Source organism: Mycteria americana, chromosome 2 (assembly GCF_035582795.1).
Source record: "Mycteria americana isolate JAX WOST 10 ecotype Jacksonville Zoo and Gardens chromosome 2, USCA_MyAme_1.0, whole genome shotgun sequence".
In the NCBI taxonomy this organism is placed as follows: domain Eukaryota; kingdom Metazoa; phylum Chordata; class Aves; order Ciconiiformes; family Ciconiidae; genus Mycteria; species Mycteria americana.
In genome coordinates this window covers 51,911,059-51,928,600 of record NC_134366.1, presented here as the reverse complement: position 1 = coordinate 51,928,600, position 17,542 = coordinate 51,911,059, and the positions used below count along the sequence as shown (strand labels likewise).

At 38.8% G+C, this 17,542-nt stretch overlaps 2 protein-coding genes across 5 annotated transcripts in view; one reads left to right on the top strand and one right to left on the bottom strand.

Annotated features, from left to right (window-relative positions):
- UBP1 (upstream binding protein 1) overlaps positions 1-9,245 on the top strand; it is a 42,296-nt gene extending 33,051 nt beyond the window's left edge. For 2 of the 3 annotated variants that reach the window (XM_075493395.1, XM_075493397.1), the window contains 5 exons: positions 2,755-2,845; positions 3,550-3,659; positions 5,047-5,189; positions 5,775-5,826; positions 7,391-9,244. In XM_075493395.1, coding sequence (XP_075349510.1) covers positions 2,755-2,845; positions 3,550-3,659; positions 5,047-5,189; positions 5,775-5,826; positions 7,391-7,428 — 434 coding nt within the window. In that variant the 3' untranslated portion in view covers positions 7,429-9,244. Of the gene's footprint in view, positions 1-2,754; positions 2,846-3,549; positions 3,660-5,046; positions 5,190-5,774; positions 5,827-7,390 lie in introns of all 3 variants that reach the window. The other variant, XM_075493396.1, reaches the window with a different exon arrangement.
- A 258-nt stretch (positions 9,246-9,503) lies between these two features.
- FBXL2 (F-box and leucine rich repeat protein 2) overlaps positions 9,504-17,542 on the bottom strand; it is a 55,164-nt gene continuing 47,125 nt past the window's right edge. For both annotated transcript variants that reach the window (XM_075493393.1, XM_075493394.1), the window contains 4 exons: positions 16,717-16,761; positions 16,361-16,417; positions 12,397-12,609; positions 9,504-11,435 (listed from right to left, as the gene is read on the bottom strand). In XM_075493393.1, coding sequence (XP_075349508.1) covers positions 11,328-11,435; positions 12,397-12,609; positions 16,361-16,417; positions 16,717-16,761 — 423 coding nt within the window. In that variant the 3' untranslated portion in view covers positions 9,504-11,327. The remainder of the gene's footprint in view (positions 11,436-12,396; positions 12,610-16,360; positions 16,418-16,716; positions 16,762-17,542) is intronic.

Sequence of the window (17,542 nt, the reverse complement as noted above, 5' to 3'; positions counted from 1 at the left end):
TGACACCTAAAAGTGAAGAGAGGTTCTTTTTCCCTGACGATAGTTCACAAAATCATTTTAACCTTGATAGTCCTTTGAGAAGAATAAATGAATTTGGTCAGTCAGAGCAGCAGGCCATCTATTTTGCTATGCTGTTTCCTAATGGCAGCCAGTATGCAATGATCTCAAAGAAAGTGCAAGAAATTGCTAACATCTGCCCCATGTTAGATCTTTTCTTAGGAGTTAGATTTAATTGTAGTATATGAAGCTTTCATTCCTCTAAACTCTGAAGCTGTGAATAGTCTTATTCACAGAAATGGCAAATTCGTTTTTGTATCAAACTCTGCTTCAATGCCATGCAACAGGAGAATTCCTTTACCTACATGTATTTCTTTTTTTTTTTTTTTTTTTTTTTTTTTAGCAGAATGTTTGATTGCTCTTCCTTAAATGTGTGTCAGTGAGTTTCCACTATATGTATGGAAGTAAGAAATAGCAATAGATGCACTATCTGGGGATGTGTTTTGCTGTTTGCTTCTTTAATCCTCCATGTAATTGTGCAAAGCGGGGGATGACACACTACACACCAGGAGTAAAATTCCTTCTCAGTTTTCTTTGGTGACACCTGATGGGGAGAATCTGATGAATAACTCCTGCTCTCTGCCTCCTCACTTAGCTCATGCGTCTGCCAGAATTCCCTTTGTACCAGGCATCTTCCCTGGTCAAGACCATGTTCAGTCACGACCAAAAGTACAAATTCTCTAACGTGGTATTCTTGAAATCTGTAAGACTCAAAGTTTTGTCTTTTCTGTAGCTAATTAATTTTGCTTGCTGCTGCCTAATGTTTTCTGCCTAAAATTCATACTGTTCTCTGCTAGGATATACAAGTTCTGAGAAATAAGCTCACATTTAGCCTTTCTGAACAAGCTGTGAAGGTGTCATCCAACTCTGAGAAAGGAAGTTCCGCAATCTCCCTAATGAACGAGCCAGTATTTTGCAGTGCCTTCCTCAGCAAACATTATGGAAACATGGGGTTGATAAAAATTATTTACGTATAGTTCCAGTGACATCAATATGGGCAGCAATAACTAAAATTTTGTAAACTACTGCTAATAATAATATAGTAATATAATAAAAATAACTAAAATTTTGAGACCTCCGGGGTCCACAATGTTTTTCTATGCACAGGCACTATGACTTCTCCAAATAAAAATTGACAAGACCTTGAGATGGTAGTGAGGCCTCTGGAAAAACTGCAGCTTTTGGCACATAAGAACATGGTTTCTTTGAGAAAAAAAACCCCAAAATAACATATATAATGTGTAAGAACTGCTTGGCACTACTAGCAATCTCAGCAATAAATTGGTGCTGTCCTGCGTTTCCCTCCTGGGTGTGGCTCAGTACACCTCCTAGCAAAGCAGCCTGTTCTTGTACGTCAGTGGGCAGTACTGCCACAAGCTTCCCTGGAACCAACAGCGTCTGCCAGCTCATCAAGACTGACCCACTAAGGCTCCTTAGTTAATCAGTGACACGATGATTTTATTTTAAATACCCTAGACCTAATGGAAAAGCACAGTATTTTATAGTCAGCCCTTGTAGTGTTGGAAATTGACCATTTATTCTTCTGCTGCTGGTTGGTTTTTGATCTGTGCTTCTTGTATTATGATTGCTAAGCTTTCGCAGTAAACTTCAGTACCAAATTTCTGACGAAGACTCTTGGAAAACTTTTAAAGCAGTTCTTTTTCGTTATTATCTTTATATGTTTATAGAAGTCAAATACTAGCTGGATGATAGATTTTCTTTGAAGCAAGAGGTGTAGTGTAGCTTTTATTATATTATATGTCTTCAGGTGTGGTGGGGTTTTTTTTATCATAGTACTTAAGGGCTGTGATGACAAATTATTTTTGCTGGCTTTTACCTATGCATTCCTAGGAAGCAGGAAGTCTGTGGAGTATTTTCATGAATACTTACGGTTTTTTTTCCTGGCCTCCCACTCATCTATCACAGTGACTGATTTTTCAGACTGTTGTTTTCTTTGTTGGCACCCGTGCTGCTTCTAAGAAGGATCCTTCCTTCCATTGTGTGTTTAGATGTGCTTAGTATCTTTTATTGAAGCTTCTTTTTCTAAAGTGAATGTTCTGGGAGGCAGTTGTTCTCACGGATCACTTATTCCCAGGATTGTTTTAAAAAAACCCTGCTTTTGGATGGAAGTATTCCATAACCTGGATTCACCTGCTGTAAATCATATGCTGCTGATTCGACCACACTGATATAGTTATGCCAGTCTTTAGCAGCATCTTCTGTAAATGAGTGTGTTGTAATAACTTAAGTGCATAGAGGATATGATGTATTAGTTGAATGTTTGGGCTGATTCATTGAGTGTTACTGCATGTGAGAAACCATCAAATATCTTTGCTCTGTATTTTCCATGTGTCTAAAATACATTAACCTGGGTGTCAGTTAAAACTTTGAGTCATTTAAGCCATTGTCTGGATATAGAACAATCATCTGTCTCTACTAAATTGTGAGCCTTGCAGACTTTGTACTTTTTTGAAGATGAGAACACCATCCAGTGAAACTAACCACCTTTGGAAAATCAGTTATTTTTTCTTAGTGCTAGCTGGTGCGTATTCTAAATTTTATTTGCTTGTTTGTGTTTGCAGGATTCTGTTTTTATAATGGTGGAGTTTGTTATTCTTGGTTTAAATGAACATACAATTTATTTTAAAAAGTATAGATGTTCTAAAATAAACTTCATACAATCGTGTGTTTCTCTAGGTGCTGATTTATTAAAGCTGACAAGAGAAGATCTGGTACAAATCTGTGGTCCAGCCGATGGAATTCGGCTATATAATGCACTGAAATCCAGGTAATATGTTGAATGTGAGGTTGAGCGGGTTTTGTTCTGTCATTTATTAGAATCCCGCATCCTTAGAATTGGGATATCTGGGAAGTCAGTGTCAGGATGGGCCTCTATGCCTGTGTGAGCTGTCTCAGGAGTTGGCAGCAGTATGCTTAAAAAGAGCCTCCTGTGTCCGCCTTCAGGGCAGACCGCAGATGAGATGCAGGCGCTGACAAGTTCAAAGGCAGGCTGTAGGACTGGTACCAATGCAGTTGGGCACTGCCGATTCCTTGAAAACAGATGGATTTGTTGCCAAGACACAAAAATATTCAGGGGAGCTAAGAACAACCCGAGGCCTTTTGAGGTTACAGGTGTTGTGTGCTAACACAGACAGCATCCCAACTGATGCATCTGATTCTGACTGAAATGGGTATTTGTTACCATTGACCTTTATAGGAGTTGTCATTGTTACTCAGTAGTTACATTCCAGGATTCCAACAAGCAGCGTCTTGATGAACTGGGAATTGATTGAAATTTTGTTAAAATGCAGTAGCATCTGAGAGACCACTTACCCTTTTTTTGTTGGGGTGGTGTTTTTTTTTTTTGGTCAGTGAAAGAAAACATTTCAAGTATACTGTTACGCATGACAAACCTACATTTGTGGCGTATCAGTTTCTGTATTTCTAGGGCAAGTAACCTTTTCTCTGATAAGTGATTTGTTTGAATTGCAGGTCTGTTAGGCCCCGTTTAACAATCTATGTCTGTCAGGAGCCATTAAGGAGCATACAACTGGAAAGACAAGATGCAGGCAATGGTGATAGCAGCAATGGTGCAATATACGGTATGGAACATAGCGGGTGTCTTAGCATACCATTTCTGTGTCTTAAAAAGTCTAAAACGAGATAGATGGGAAGGAAAAAAGAATAGTGAAGAGGCTGAATTTCTCTTTCTGGCGTACAGAGAAACCATCAGAAGTTTTATTCAGAACAACATTGCTGTTTAACACTGCACGGGATGAACAGAACCTTAAAACCTCTCAAGGTTAAATAATAGATTTTTTTTCCCCCCAGTCCATTGATAAAACTAACTGTAGTTACAGGGTAATTAATTAAGGAGCTCTCAAATTAGCTGTGCCATGTTGTTACAGCCAAGGTATTAACCAAATAAATGTAGGTGCATGTAAAAGCTACATGCAAATAAAACACTTAAATTCTTTCCCATTTTCAGTTAGGTTTTGCTGTCATTTTCTGTGGAACTGAACTAAAACTGGTAGAGCTTGGACAAGGAAAGACAGCCAAGCAGCTCATGATTTTAGTATTATTTTCCTGAGAGTAGCTGTTATTTCCACACAGACAGGAACTTAATATTTAATTGTAAGTTCGTGCCAATCTTACAATTAAGAGAATGGAGCTATTTGAAAGTATTCTTTTCTTGCTCTTGGCTTTGAGTGAAGAGATCTCCCTCCCCAGCCAACTGAAATCCGTATAGGCTGCTGCTGTAATAGCAGTTGTGTATTTTCCATGCAAGAATTGAGGTAGAGGACGATCTGTAAATAGGATACTGTCTCTGTCAGTCTTTGGTTTGGGACAGAAGAATGTGCAAACAGGGAGCTGCCAAGGGCTTCTAGCACTATTAAAGTTAAAGAGCTGTAAATGCAGCATCAAACTGAATAGCTACTTTGTCTTACTGTTCTGTTTGTTTCTGGTGGTGTATTTCCCCACCACCACCCTTCAGCTCTGAGATGATATGTGGAAAATTTATTCAGACAGTTCAAAAAGGCTTTCTTTAAAAAAAAAAAAAAAATCTACATCCCTATTTAAAGCAACAGTGTAGTAGTATAAGTCAGACATATTACCTGCTTCTTTTGAGACGGTCCAAAAGTATTTCCAAAGTCATCTTTAGGTGACTCTCTAAAGATCCATTTAAGTCTGTCTGACATGACTGTGCCTTTTTGTGCAGGATACAGGAAAAAACGTGGAAGTTGCTTGCAGTATCAGAGCAAATAGAAGCCTCCCCCTTGCCAGAGAGGTGTGCTTATGACTTTACCTTGAAAGAAAAGTCATGGCAGCTTGTGCTTCTTAGTGAGAACAGGGGGAGAGTAAAGTAAAGGTTTCTAGCTTGTAAAATTTTTTAAAGTGGGGGGTATAAACAAATTCAGATTTCTTTCATGTAGTTACTTACTATCAATTAGTACCATGATTGTTTAAATTTTTTTTTTTTTCTTGTAGTTTATCATGCAATCTACTTAGAAGAAATGGCAGCCTCAGAAGTCACACGCAAGCTTGCTTTGGCATTTAATATTCCTTTGCATCAGATCAACCAGGTTTACAGACAGGGTCCCACAGGTATCCACATTCTTGTTAGTGATCAGGTAATGGAAATTTTATTTTCTTGACAAATTTTATTTATGAATTAAATAGAATGGAGGATTTTCTTACGCTTGCTTCTTCAATACTGTTTTTTCTGTTTGATAATGCAGCCTAGTATTTTCTGACCTTTAGAGTATTTTTTCCTTTACATTAAAATGAGCAGAAGGATCCTTTAAATGTCACTCTTCCTCTACCTGAATAAACTCAAATTATGAGATGAGAAAGGCAACTGGTCTATATAGTTCTGAGATGCTGCAGTAATTACCTAGTATGTATTTATTTTGAACATGCCCAAAGGCAGGGAGCATTTAAATACTGTTGAACTCGGCTTATTCAAGCATCTGCTACACCTATTCAGTGTTTCAAAAACACATCCAACAGTAATAAGCTCCCAGCTGGTTGTCACATGATTAACAAGCAGTATTTTGACAGTAATGTATTTTAATTTAATTTAGTATATGCTTGTGACTTGCTGAGTAAAACCAAAAATACACAATTGCTTATAAAAGACTGTGTTTAATACCTGATGTATTTATTTTTTGCAATGGTCATACTCAAAACATTTTTTTTTTTTTTTTTTTTGGTAGATGGTTCAAAACTTTCAAGATGAGAGTTGTTTCTTATTCACCACAATAAAAGGTACAGTGTCTTTTCTGACAGTCTAAAACATGATTGTTCATTCTACCAAGGAGCCTTCTTTAAAGCAGAATACTACTCTAGTAAAACTTCCCCAAGCAAAGAGTAACAGCAGATCTAGTGAAGGCGGACTTGCAAAAAAAAAAAAAAAAAAAAATCTGCATACAGTATTCTGCCTGGACACAGGCAGAAAATATCTGTGAGTTTCGCCTCTCTTAGCCAGACCTTTCAGCCTCTGCCTAGCACCTCAGTCTTTTCTCCAAGCTTTCAGTTCAGAGCCAGTGCAGCAGTTGGTAACAAACCTCATCTAAAATTCAGTCAACCATCACTAAATGGTGCTTGCTGTTAATAATTGTTGAGAATGGTGATGTTTCAAAATAATGAAAACAAACAAAAAAATATCCTGGCAGTAGTACCTCTGAAGTTCAGAAACGGAATGTTAACTGAGTCCTGATAGTTGGCAGAACTGAGTATAAAATTCTGTTCTTTCATTGCTAGTAAATAATCATCTTCAGGAGGTTGTTGCTGTAGAGGGGATGTGGCCATTTTGCTGGGAAGGCTACAGTGCCTTTCCTCTGCCTATCAAAAACTCTTGTAACGCCGTTGTTTAGCATCGACTAGTAGACTTAACAGGAACATTCATAGAACAAACTTCCCCCTCCCCGTGCTGTCAAATGGACGGAATAATTTTAATTGTATGTATGCAGTTAGCTGGGATGCAGCCAGCCTTAGTCCACAAACATTGTTCAGGTTTCCTCAGTATGTGTTGTGAGTCTCCCTTTTAAACACTAGGCGTTTCAGATGAATCCCACACTGTCTTAGGAGTCCAGTTTATTTCTGGTAGAAGGTGCCAGGAAATTGCTATAATCAGTGGACAAGTTTGACTCCGTGCAAATTTTACCTACAGAAACTGTCCCCACTTTGAAGATGCAGTTACAAATTGTTAATCAAAACATTTTTGTTCAGCCTAACTAGGAAATTTTTAAAAGCTATGTTTTTTGCTGTAGATGAGCTGTATTTTTAAAGTCTGCTTCACTTTATCAGTATCCTAACCTGAAGCTAATTGTTCTGTGTAGTATAAAATCTATTCACGTGGTTAGAGACGTGTTTGTCTCAGTTGTTAAGCCTTTTGGTGGTACTGCTAGCTTGTAAGCGTAAAATCCACAGGGTGGGGGTTTTTTAACACTGTTTCCATTTGGCTTTCTAGTTTAAGGCTGAGTATCACAAAATAGATGATTAAAAACATACACTAAGGATTTATATTGGTCTTGCAGAAGTTAACTTTCTTCTGTGATATTAACTGTCACAGTCAAATGAGGTGCGTTTAATGCGTAGTAGGAAGAGTTCAGAAATCACTGCCAACCAAAGAGATTTTAAAAAGTTATTCTTCAAGCCTTTAGTCTGAATAGCAGGTTACTGATATTTCACGTTTCAAGTTTAGTATTTCACAGTAGCAAGGAACCACTTCTACGCAGTAAAAACCAAATCCATACCTTGATGTTTTGGTGCGTTGGCTGGTATGTTTATGGTTCTATTTATGAAAGACTGACACTTTTTTCTTTTTCAGCTGAAAATGGTGAAGGCTTCCACATAATTTTGAAGTGATGTCACACAAGTGCTAGACTGATACTCCAACGCAGAATGAAGTCCTGCCTAAAGATTTTGAAGATCATCCAAAAACCTTCGGATCTAACTTCACCGTATAAGATGTTTCATATTGAAAACACAAAATGACCTTTCTAATGAGCTGTTTGAGAGGTGAACTTTCTTATCACTGCCATAGCTAAGTGTCCTCATGAGAGGTATAATGCCATGACAGCTTATGTACAGGCATGGAAGACAATGTAAGCAAAGGTGCTTGCCCTTTACCGAAATAAGGCAAATTGTGGCCAGTAGATACAGTTTCTAGAAGCGAAGCGCTGTTGCTTTTCTAGTATCTGTATCCAGTTGGAGATGAATGTAAACTCCTTTTGGGGCATTTACCTTTCTGTGCCAGTTTGTCTATTACTTGCTTGTACCTTATGCTGGTTTTATTTTTTGATGTTAGCAGAGCACATATTAATCTGTGTGGAGATGAGTAGTTAAGCTGATAGTGATCAGGTTGTTGGATCTTTGAGAGTAAAGCTGTCAAAACAGCTTCCCGTGTAAATTGTGTATAAGAGTGTATGTAAGAAGTGTAAATGCCAGAACAGGGCTTTTAAGAAGCCCTAGACAGATGCAATATATGCATGCAGCAAACTGCATTATCAATAGTACCTTATTGGAGGGATTAATATAAATCCTATGGGGTACCAAGTAATTGTGTTTTGCTTTAACAAATTTAATGGAAAAGAATTGCCTATGCATCCTTTATGTTTAGTTTCCTAGGTTCTCTGCGGAGCACTGCTGCAGTTTAACTCTTTGCTTGTAAAATTGTGGGTTTAAAAATACTAGCAATGAGAGGTGGATTTTTATGATTTAGTGGAATTATGCTGATGAGGGAAGATGACCCACTGGCACCGCGGGGCTGTCATAGCTTTCAGCAACATCAAATAAATTGCTTAAGAAACACTAAATATACACCATTTTAGTCTCCTTACCAGCAGGTAAATGCCTTGCTGCAGTTGCTATTAGGGACATGTATCTTACCTTTTTTCTGTTGACCTTTCTTCACCCTCTGATCCATACTGTACAGCTGTGACAGTGCCTCTTCCACATGACCAAATATTTACTTTTCTTTGAAACAGGCAGTGTGCTTTTTCAATATTTTGGCTCTTGTAAAGACATGGCACAGCATTTCCTATGTTAACATTAAGTTTCACCTGGGTAGGTACTTCAAGGGGAATATTTCAAAAGGTATTAAGTGACAGTTTCAGAGCTGTCATTTTGTGCCTTTGAAAAGTTCCACCTTGCTCTCCGGCTTAAAAGCTTGGGAATAGTTTGCTTTTTATGCTGCAGTGTTCAATGTAAACAACTACTACAGCATGTAAAAAAGCAAATTTGATTTTTTTCATTCCCTCTCTCATAACTGGCTCAAGTGCTTAGCAGAAAAGCTTCTTAAAGCTGTAGCATTTTAAAAATTTAAATTCATCAAAGCTAGAGTTTCTTTCCTATTTTTATTTTTCTGCACTGAAAGTAAAATTTTATGTACGTAAAACATTTCTGCCTATAAGTTGTTCATCTTTGGGTATTGTTTGGTCCTTGTATTTTCTTGAACTGACACTTGTGTCTTTTCAGCTCACACCGTATTCAAATCCAAATGTTTTATAAAAGTGGAAAAATCCTTGATTGGAAAGTATCCAAATATCTAATTTTAAAGAATATTGAAAGTTGTACAGTAGTTTGTCCAGCTCACTTGAAATTGGAATTAAATTATGGCACCAGCAAATTGCTTTTGTTTTTTAATAAGATGTACACATTTCAATTTAAGTATAATAAATGTTTTTCAATAATTTTGTAAATGTGCTTTCTTTTTGTTTACTTCCCCCCCCCCCCCCCCCATGTTAGAGATACTTCTGTTGTTAAGATTTAGATCAACTGCAAGACCTACCCTAGCAATAATGGTGGGTAAAGGTAAATAATGAGGGCAAACCAGCTCTGTATCCTGCACCCAACACACACACACAGAGATCTCCTGCTTCCAATAGAAAACTTAGTTAAATTTGAAATAACTGAAACAAGTTCAAATTTGACATCAGCTGATTGTTTATTTAAGTGTCCTATATCAGAGTAGGTTCCATTTGTTTTTGTACATCTTTAATGCAATAGACTTACAAGGTTCATTATGTTCTTAGAAAAAAATGAGCCAACAAAAGGCAATACATCTTGACATACTGGTACCAATGACTTTCCTGGTACAGTTGAGAATAAAATCTGCTTAAAACTCTCCATTACAGCAGCATCTTAATGGAACTCTAAGTATGACTGTAACAACACTCCTCCCCTACTGTGCAAAACAAGCCCTGACTGGCTTATTTTGTAGTAGTAAAGAAATCCATTTATCCTCCAAGCTGAGATCTTAATTTACCATCCCCATCATCTGTGAATGTGTGAAGCATGAACACAACACAGCTGCTGTTGTCCATAAAAGTCTCTTAATGCTCACACTCCTTTTAAAAGAAGTAGTTTAAAATTTTGGGGGGAAATTGCAGTACTATCCAGTAGTAGCTTCTCCAACTGCTTTTTAAGCCAGTATTTCTATTAATTTCCAGTAAACACACAGGCCCTGAACTCTTAAAACATACACACACGCACAATCAATCTTACACAAAAAAGCTTTCTGAACTGTTGAGTAGTTTCAGATAATTAAGTTGCTTAATATAAAAAAGTTTATCTAACCCTCTAGCACTGAAAAACTAAGGATGAAAGCATGGCCTTAAGAGTTAATACATAGATTTTATTATTATTATCATTCAGAAGTTGACAGCTTCTTAAATAACCCAAATGTGAAGAGTTTGGCTTTCTACACCTTTGAAAACCACAGGTTTGGTTTGGTTCAACTCCTGCCTACAGCTTTATTTGCCCATCTGCTTGCTCTGTGCCTAAAATGGGCGGGACAGACAGCATGAATTGAATTCCTCGCTCCATCACAGTTCCTGTAACTGAACCTGGTTTCCATTCTTCATCTGTAGAAAAGCATGAATAATACACCCCTCTTCCTAGAACCACTGCGTCCTTTCCTTACGAACTGAGGAGGTAACTGAGGACACACAGGAGTGGCGTTACAGTAAGCACCATGTATGAGTGTGGCAGCCAGTTGCAGTAGAGTGCACAAGCTCTACCGCAGTGGATTTCTTACCCCTGTTAAAGGCCGATGGCATTGGGCATAAAACGTGCTTCAGTGACGGGCAAGCTTTGTACTAACACATAGTTCGACTGAACCGAGTTCAAAAACTTGAAAAGTATTTCTATTTCTATAGTTATCTTGAGGTACTATCTTACCTTTTGACATTACCTATTATGTCCTGTTATGTAATTAAATATGAAGCTGAGTCATGAAAAAGTACAAGCTGTTTTGCTGTAAGAGCTCATGATTACCTTGCATTTTTTGGTCGACATCTGCTAAAGCTGATTTGTCCTTAAACCTGATATTTAATCTGTCGTGTATATTACAGAACAGCAGGTTCAGTTCCTTGGTGTGACGGACTTGAGCCCCATGTTACGTTAGAATTTCACACTGAATAGTGCTTACAAATGCAAATTAACTTCCAAGTTTAGTGAACGTTCACCAAGTAGCTGCTATGCTGAAATGCCCCCACATTTTACACGGTACTTCAGTTCTCATGCCAACAGAAGGAAGGAGTTACTAATACAAACCGAAGCATCACCAACTTAATCCACAGCTGCACATTACGTTAAGATTTTTACCTGGAAAAAAAATGCTTTTCTTGTCACAAAACGGGATGACCAAACACCACCATGAGGACTGTCAGGAAACCGACTCCTTCCACTGACTTGCAGTCCCATTCTGTTCTTCAACAACAACAACAACCACCACCACCTTTTCTGTGTGGTTGCACTCACTGTCAAAGAATAATACAGCATCTGCAGAGGCGCTGTCCGCCCCCTCCTACCGAAGGAGGGGGAGTTACTGGAGCAAAGTAAGCATGAACTTTCACGTGAGGTAGATGAGCCTGTGGATGAAAAGTCTGCATTATAACGGGAGAGAAATAAACATAACTAGTAAAAAGAAGCAGTACACCTCAACTACTGCCAACAAGTCGGCTCTCATTAAGGTTGGTTAGCTGAAAAGAAAGCATCTATACACTTGATAATATCCAAGCTGTCTTCTCCCGACACGTAATTCTCTTGTCCCATCCAGCTAAGGCATGCTAATGTCTAGGCACTCACCTGCTCAGGGTTCCCACTTACTTCCCAATACAGCACTGACCAGCCCAGAGAGCCCTCTATCAAGAGAGGCACGTGTTCTGCTGCAGGGGAGAGATGGACCCCTGGCTACTGAAGAAAGCCTTGTCCGTGTCTTGTCTCCCATATTCCCTGCTTCCCTCATCCTAGAAAGCAGCATGGAATAGAACGGGGCATCTGCCCTCAGTAGTCGCTATCAGGGATGAGCTTTCCAATTGCAAAAGTGTTTGGACACGAATCAGGGAAGAACAGCGAGGCTAAACGCTGTCCCCCAAGGCAGGCGGTCCCTGACCTAACGGGGGAGGTACATGGAGGAAGAGTTCACGGCTGGATTCCAGGGCCTAATGGCCCTACAACCCGTTAACCGAAATCTCCATGCAGATGTTTTACTATTGGCTCTGTATATTAACATATATTTTAGGAGAGTTAAAGAATGCCACTACACAATCCTAAAAGCATAGAAGCCTGTATTTGAAAAAATACAGAAAGCAGAAGATAAGCACTTATCATTTCAACAGCAAAAGTGTCATGAGTTATCAACAGAATTAGACAGTTATTACTGCTCATATAGAAAAGCCATGTTTAGTCCCTAGAGATGGGGACCTAACAGAACGATATTCAGACTGTCTTTCCATCCTCCCTTGCCTGGGGCATCTGCAGGATTCATACAATCTCAAGCAGTATCAACGGCTCGGGCATTCCCACCGGAACAAGTCAGCAAACACGTACTCTGATTCGTTTGATTCCAGCTCGCGTGACTTGCTGACAGTCGTACAGCTCAATTCTCTCCAAGTTGTGGCAGTTCTCCAGGTGTTCCAGAGTCACGTCAGTGATGAGAAGACAGTTATCAAGCTCCAGTACCTGCAGCCTCTCGTGACCACACGTACTGTTGCTCAGATGAAGAATCCCATCATCAGTGATCAATTCACAGTGAGATAAGCTCTAAAATAGAGGCAAACAGTTAATGACAGTACTCAGTCCTAAGTTCCTCTATCCTCTAAGCATCAGAAGTCCTCTTCAACCTCCTTCATTCTAGTGGTTAAACAGAAAGAGTACACAGCTGAAATCCAGAAGAGTAACAGAAGAAATAGCTCTACTTAACAAAAGGGCTGTACTTTATTTTTAACTTTGCTTCAAAATGAGTAGAGTCCCAAAACAAGCAGCACTGGCAAACTCCTCAGGCCCCGTTGCTCTCTATGAACGTGGAAATTCTGTTCCAATTGTCACACACCCCTGTTACCAATGGCTGCAAACAACACGTGCTGTGCCAGAAACGGGAGACAACTTTAAAGGATGATCAAGAACATATAGGAATAGATGAAGGTCTACTGACAGGAGTTACTGTTTCACAGCTACCATGTTTTCATACATACCACCAGGACCAAGCCTGTGCAAGTCCACATAGATAAAGAACAATCAGGCTGGACTGATTTGCCAAATAATGATCTCAGGAAAACCATGAGCGCTTAGCACCCCAGGCTGCACATACAAGGAGTAATAAACGTCTTGTACAGCTGCAGGAGCAGGTCTTTTCTGCAACAGTCAGCATAATAAACTAAAAAATTCTGCTTCTCTTCAGCGTATTTTTTTACTCCCTTGAACTTTGAGAGCATGGAAGAAGTTGCAGCATCTCGGGCAGTAGCACCACATAAAGCAGTTTCCTGGTTCCTTTAGGGAACTCATGACTTTTGGAGAAGCAATGACGATGACAACAACAGGAAACAGACCTTCCTCGAAGGAGGCTTAAAACCCACTCTTTGTCACCGGTGAAATGAATGCTCTCAAGTCTTCTGCACTAGCAATGTGCAGGATCTATGAACTCTACTACTCTTGCCCTGGGCTCTGAGCTAGCTCCTTGCTTTCTGCTCAGCCCTGTGTCTTGCCCGTACTTGTATCGAAGTCTAAGGGTGACTGGTTCTGAAGTAGCATTTCCTTGCCACAAGTATTTTTCAGACAGCAACTGATGAAGAAACACCTGCAGCAATCCAAAAGCGCTTTTTAACTCGGCGCAAGCTAACAGTAGCGCTCAGAAGTACCTCTTGCCAATCATCTAAATCAAACACGTAATCCTTCCCTTCTCTTGGTACAACACATATATTTTCTTTCATTTCAGCCTGACAAGGAAGCCCGAGGACTACCAACCAGGGCTTACCCTTATTTTACCTCAGCTAGTCACGAGCATTTCTTGCCTGCTACCAGACACACAGGGTCTGTCCTGCCCTTTAGAACAACTTACCCCTCAACGTTTTTTCTCCTTTGCAGAACAGGATGCACAAGTGACCAGAGAAGAGGCTGGGAGACAGGTCTGCAACTCCCCTCAAGTCGGATGGGGAGCCAGCCAGTTTTATCTTAGGACATGTTTACATTCTGCAAGTTTATCAACTCTTTAAACACTTAAGTTCTCTCCTATACCTACTTTCTTTATGTATGTGTTCTGAGCATTGGATTTGGCTCACAGCCTGGAAACAATCAGCAGCTGCAGGGTTAAAGAACATTGATAATAGACCTGCTGTTTCAAGGAAGGACAGGAGGTTATGTGAAGCTGTCGGCTATGGCAGCAGCCTGCTGGCTAATTAAGAGTTTTCCATCCCAGGAAGTAAGCAGCTTATAAAATCAGCTTTCCTGACACTGTATTTGGTACTGAAAGGACAATACAGGATGTACAGCTGAGTTCGTAGAACTTTGTAAAACAAATATGCCAAATGATACATACTTCGTATTAAACCACATGATTCTTCTGACTTCATAAGCCTGTTAGAAAGTGTTAATAATGTGGAATTTTACAAAAACAATTGCTTGAAATCTTTAGAACAAAGAGATACGGTCAAATTCTTTTTTTTGTTAATACATACTAAATGCAGTGTATAAATCAAATATGGCGTGATATGCTGTGACAGTAAGAAACAGTATGATCAACTTAACTGAAGAATTCAGTTATCTTCTCATCTCCAGGAATGAGTATTTCACAGTCTCTCTAATAATTTGAATGTCTAAATATTAAACACTTTCACCAGAAATTACTTCTTAAGTCCAGTAAGAAATAAAGCATTTGCGTACTCTGATACTGATGAAGATATAACGGTTATAATTGGTCTAACAGTGCTTTTGCTTATTTCCACTGTCTACTGAGTCTCCAAACACCGAGAAACAAATTGAAAGTTGATTTCTGCAACTCCAAAATATTTGTTTAAACTGCAAATATACCTAAACATAGCTACACAAGCGTTTACAGAACCATCAACAGTATGTGATTTCACATTTGAAGTATCAAGATCAGGTCACATAGGCTATTTGGCACCTGCTAGTCTGTTTTTTCTTTCCCTGTAATTCTCAGCCATCACTGTTCACTCACAACCTTTGAGTATGTATCCTTCCTACACACAGGATATACACATCAACATAAAAATCGATTTTTCTGGTTCCCTTAGAAAAGGTATGTTATTTTACCAATGCCACGCTTCCTCGTCTGTGGGCTACCACACACAGGCCAGCAAACAGGAGCAGGTTGAGAAAAATACTTGAAAGTTATGAGGTTTTATGCTATCTCTGGTGAAGCACTGGCAGAACTGGTACAAAAGATCTCTTGCAAGTACTGGTTACGGTTGGGATTACAATACGAAAACACATCTGTCGTAGAAGAACAGAAAGTATCCCATATAAATAGCTCCACACCTCCTGACAATTCTTGTTTGGCCTAACATTAAGAATTATGGTACGGAAATGAGGTCAGACAATTAATGAGCAAAAATAAAAAACAACAATAAAAAACAATGAATAAGCTCCTTTTGAAACGCCATCTCTCCTCGTGTTGCTACCTTAGTAACACTGGGTGAGTAACACTAACCAATCATAAAACAATTTAATTAATGAAGCAGCAAACCTTCCTTTAATCCCCTCTAAGAACAGATTATAAAGATACTTGTTCTCTCAGGTACATTTGAAGTAGTATATAACAAATCTGCACTTATGGGACAACTGGCTCTAAATACAAGAGCGTCTATGGCAAGGACGGTCTAATAATTTTGGAGTACCTTGACTGAAGAACAGCCAAATTTATGTCACCTGAAATTGTTTTTGATGTTCTGAAAGATCTAAGCAACCATTCCCTATAAAACTATTTCTTCGAAATACAGTAAGCAGGGTACCCCACTGAAGGCATCTCAATCTTCTCCAATTACATTCAAAAGTCTAGGTCAAAAAACCTTCCATAATTGTAGTCCTTGGGAAGAACTGCTTGCATGCAAAACTGATTATAGAGTGATTACATTTATCTTCACTGAATGGTTTTGTTTATTCAGTATTTGACTTAAAATGTCATAATCCCTAAGAAAACTATTAGTGAACACTTAAGAGTATCTGTAAAGGTCTGAGTACTGTAAGTTGCCTATGAAAAGTTTTATTTTGACTAAGTAATCAAATATGAAAGGATGTTAACCATAAAATATAAGCTTTCTGGTTACTACTCACTGATTTGGTAATATTTTTTATCACACAACGCATGTAAATATTTTAGGAGTAACCTGCTTCTTTTAGAATACTTATGACACTTGCATATATTTTGCACAGTATCATACTGCATCAGGAACTTTTTCTAGATCCAGAGTAAACAACCTGTTTTTATATCGAAGGAGTTGTGTACGTGTGTGGTTTTGGAGGTATGTAGCAAAGTTCACAAACAAAGAGTTAAACTTACCAATGCTTGTAGCTTAGGACAGTGTATAGAAAGTTGTATCAATGTGCTGTCAGTTATCTAGAAATAAAAGAAACCAACCAACCATAAGCAACAGACAGTAGGAGGGCCAGCCCTCAGATAGGATACCTCTTTCCCTACCAGTTGAAGGTTTTGTTATTTCTGGAAAACACCCAATCATCTCTTGCTCTTCAAATATTTCCCTGTATAGAATTTCCCAATAATTATTTTTACCTACTATCATAAACAGAGCACTATTAATAAAAAACAAAGCACATTTAACTGAAAGTGCTAATGTTCTTATTGGCACTGCATTCTTATGCTGGATGTTCAATATTCCTTTTAATGCTATATCTCACCAAAACGCATTCTTCCAAGTCCATCTTCTCCAGCTCGTGGCAATTCTAAAATAAACAAAAACCAAACAGATAAACAAAAGACAAAATAAAACAACATATAGACATAAAATCATGCACAGGGCTAGTCATATGGGAAAGCACAGCCTCCAAGAGGAAACTGTGAGCTAAATCCCTTCAAGTATTTGATCACCATCAAAGGACAAAAAATGGTAAAAAAAAAAATCCCCAGGCAACACACCACCTCCACCCCAAACCTCTACATTTTCAGCCTTTCTCTTACTACGTTAAGTTTCTCCTCCTTGCCCGGTAAGGCTGGGAACAGTATGTATGTGATCAGTACTCACTCACCCCTGCTTCCCTTCCCCCTTTTGGGGTCAATTTCAATTCAAGCCTATGCTATTTACAGCCTGTGCACTAAAGCTAACTAATCTGCATACAGATGAATCCGACTTCTGCATACATCAACCTGCACCAAACTAATCTGAAACACACCGAAGCCTGTGAAACATCTCTCTTCACCATCACGCTTTAGAAAGAAGCCTTAAAAACAATTTGCTTTGCTAATGAATGCTGAAAATATTAAAATAGGGTCCACTTTAAGGCTGGGAGAAAGCTGCACTTCACATTTATACAAGCAATTCTCCCAATATTCTGAGAGAACCCTAGCACAAGCTTTTAGAAGTGCTTTCAATGACTGATCATGACTAATTTCAAGAAAATGACGTAACCTTGTGACTTCGCAGCAGACCACATGGTGCCACGGCTCAGCCCAAACCCCAAACCCTGTTATTTACAGGCATATGAAAAAATGGTTTGACTTGCAGCT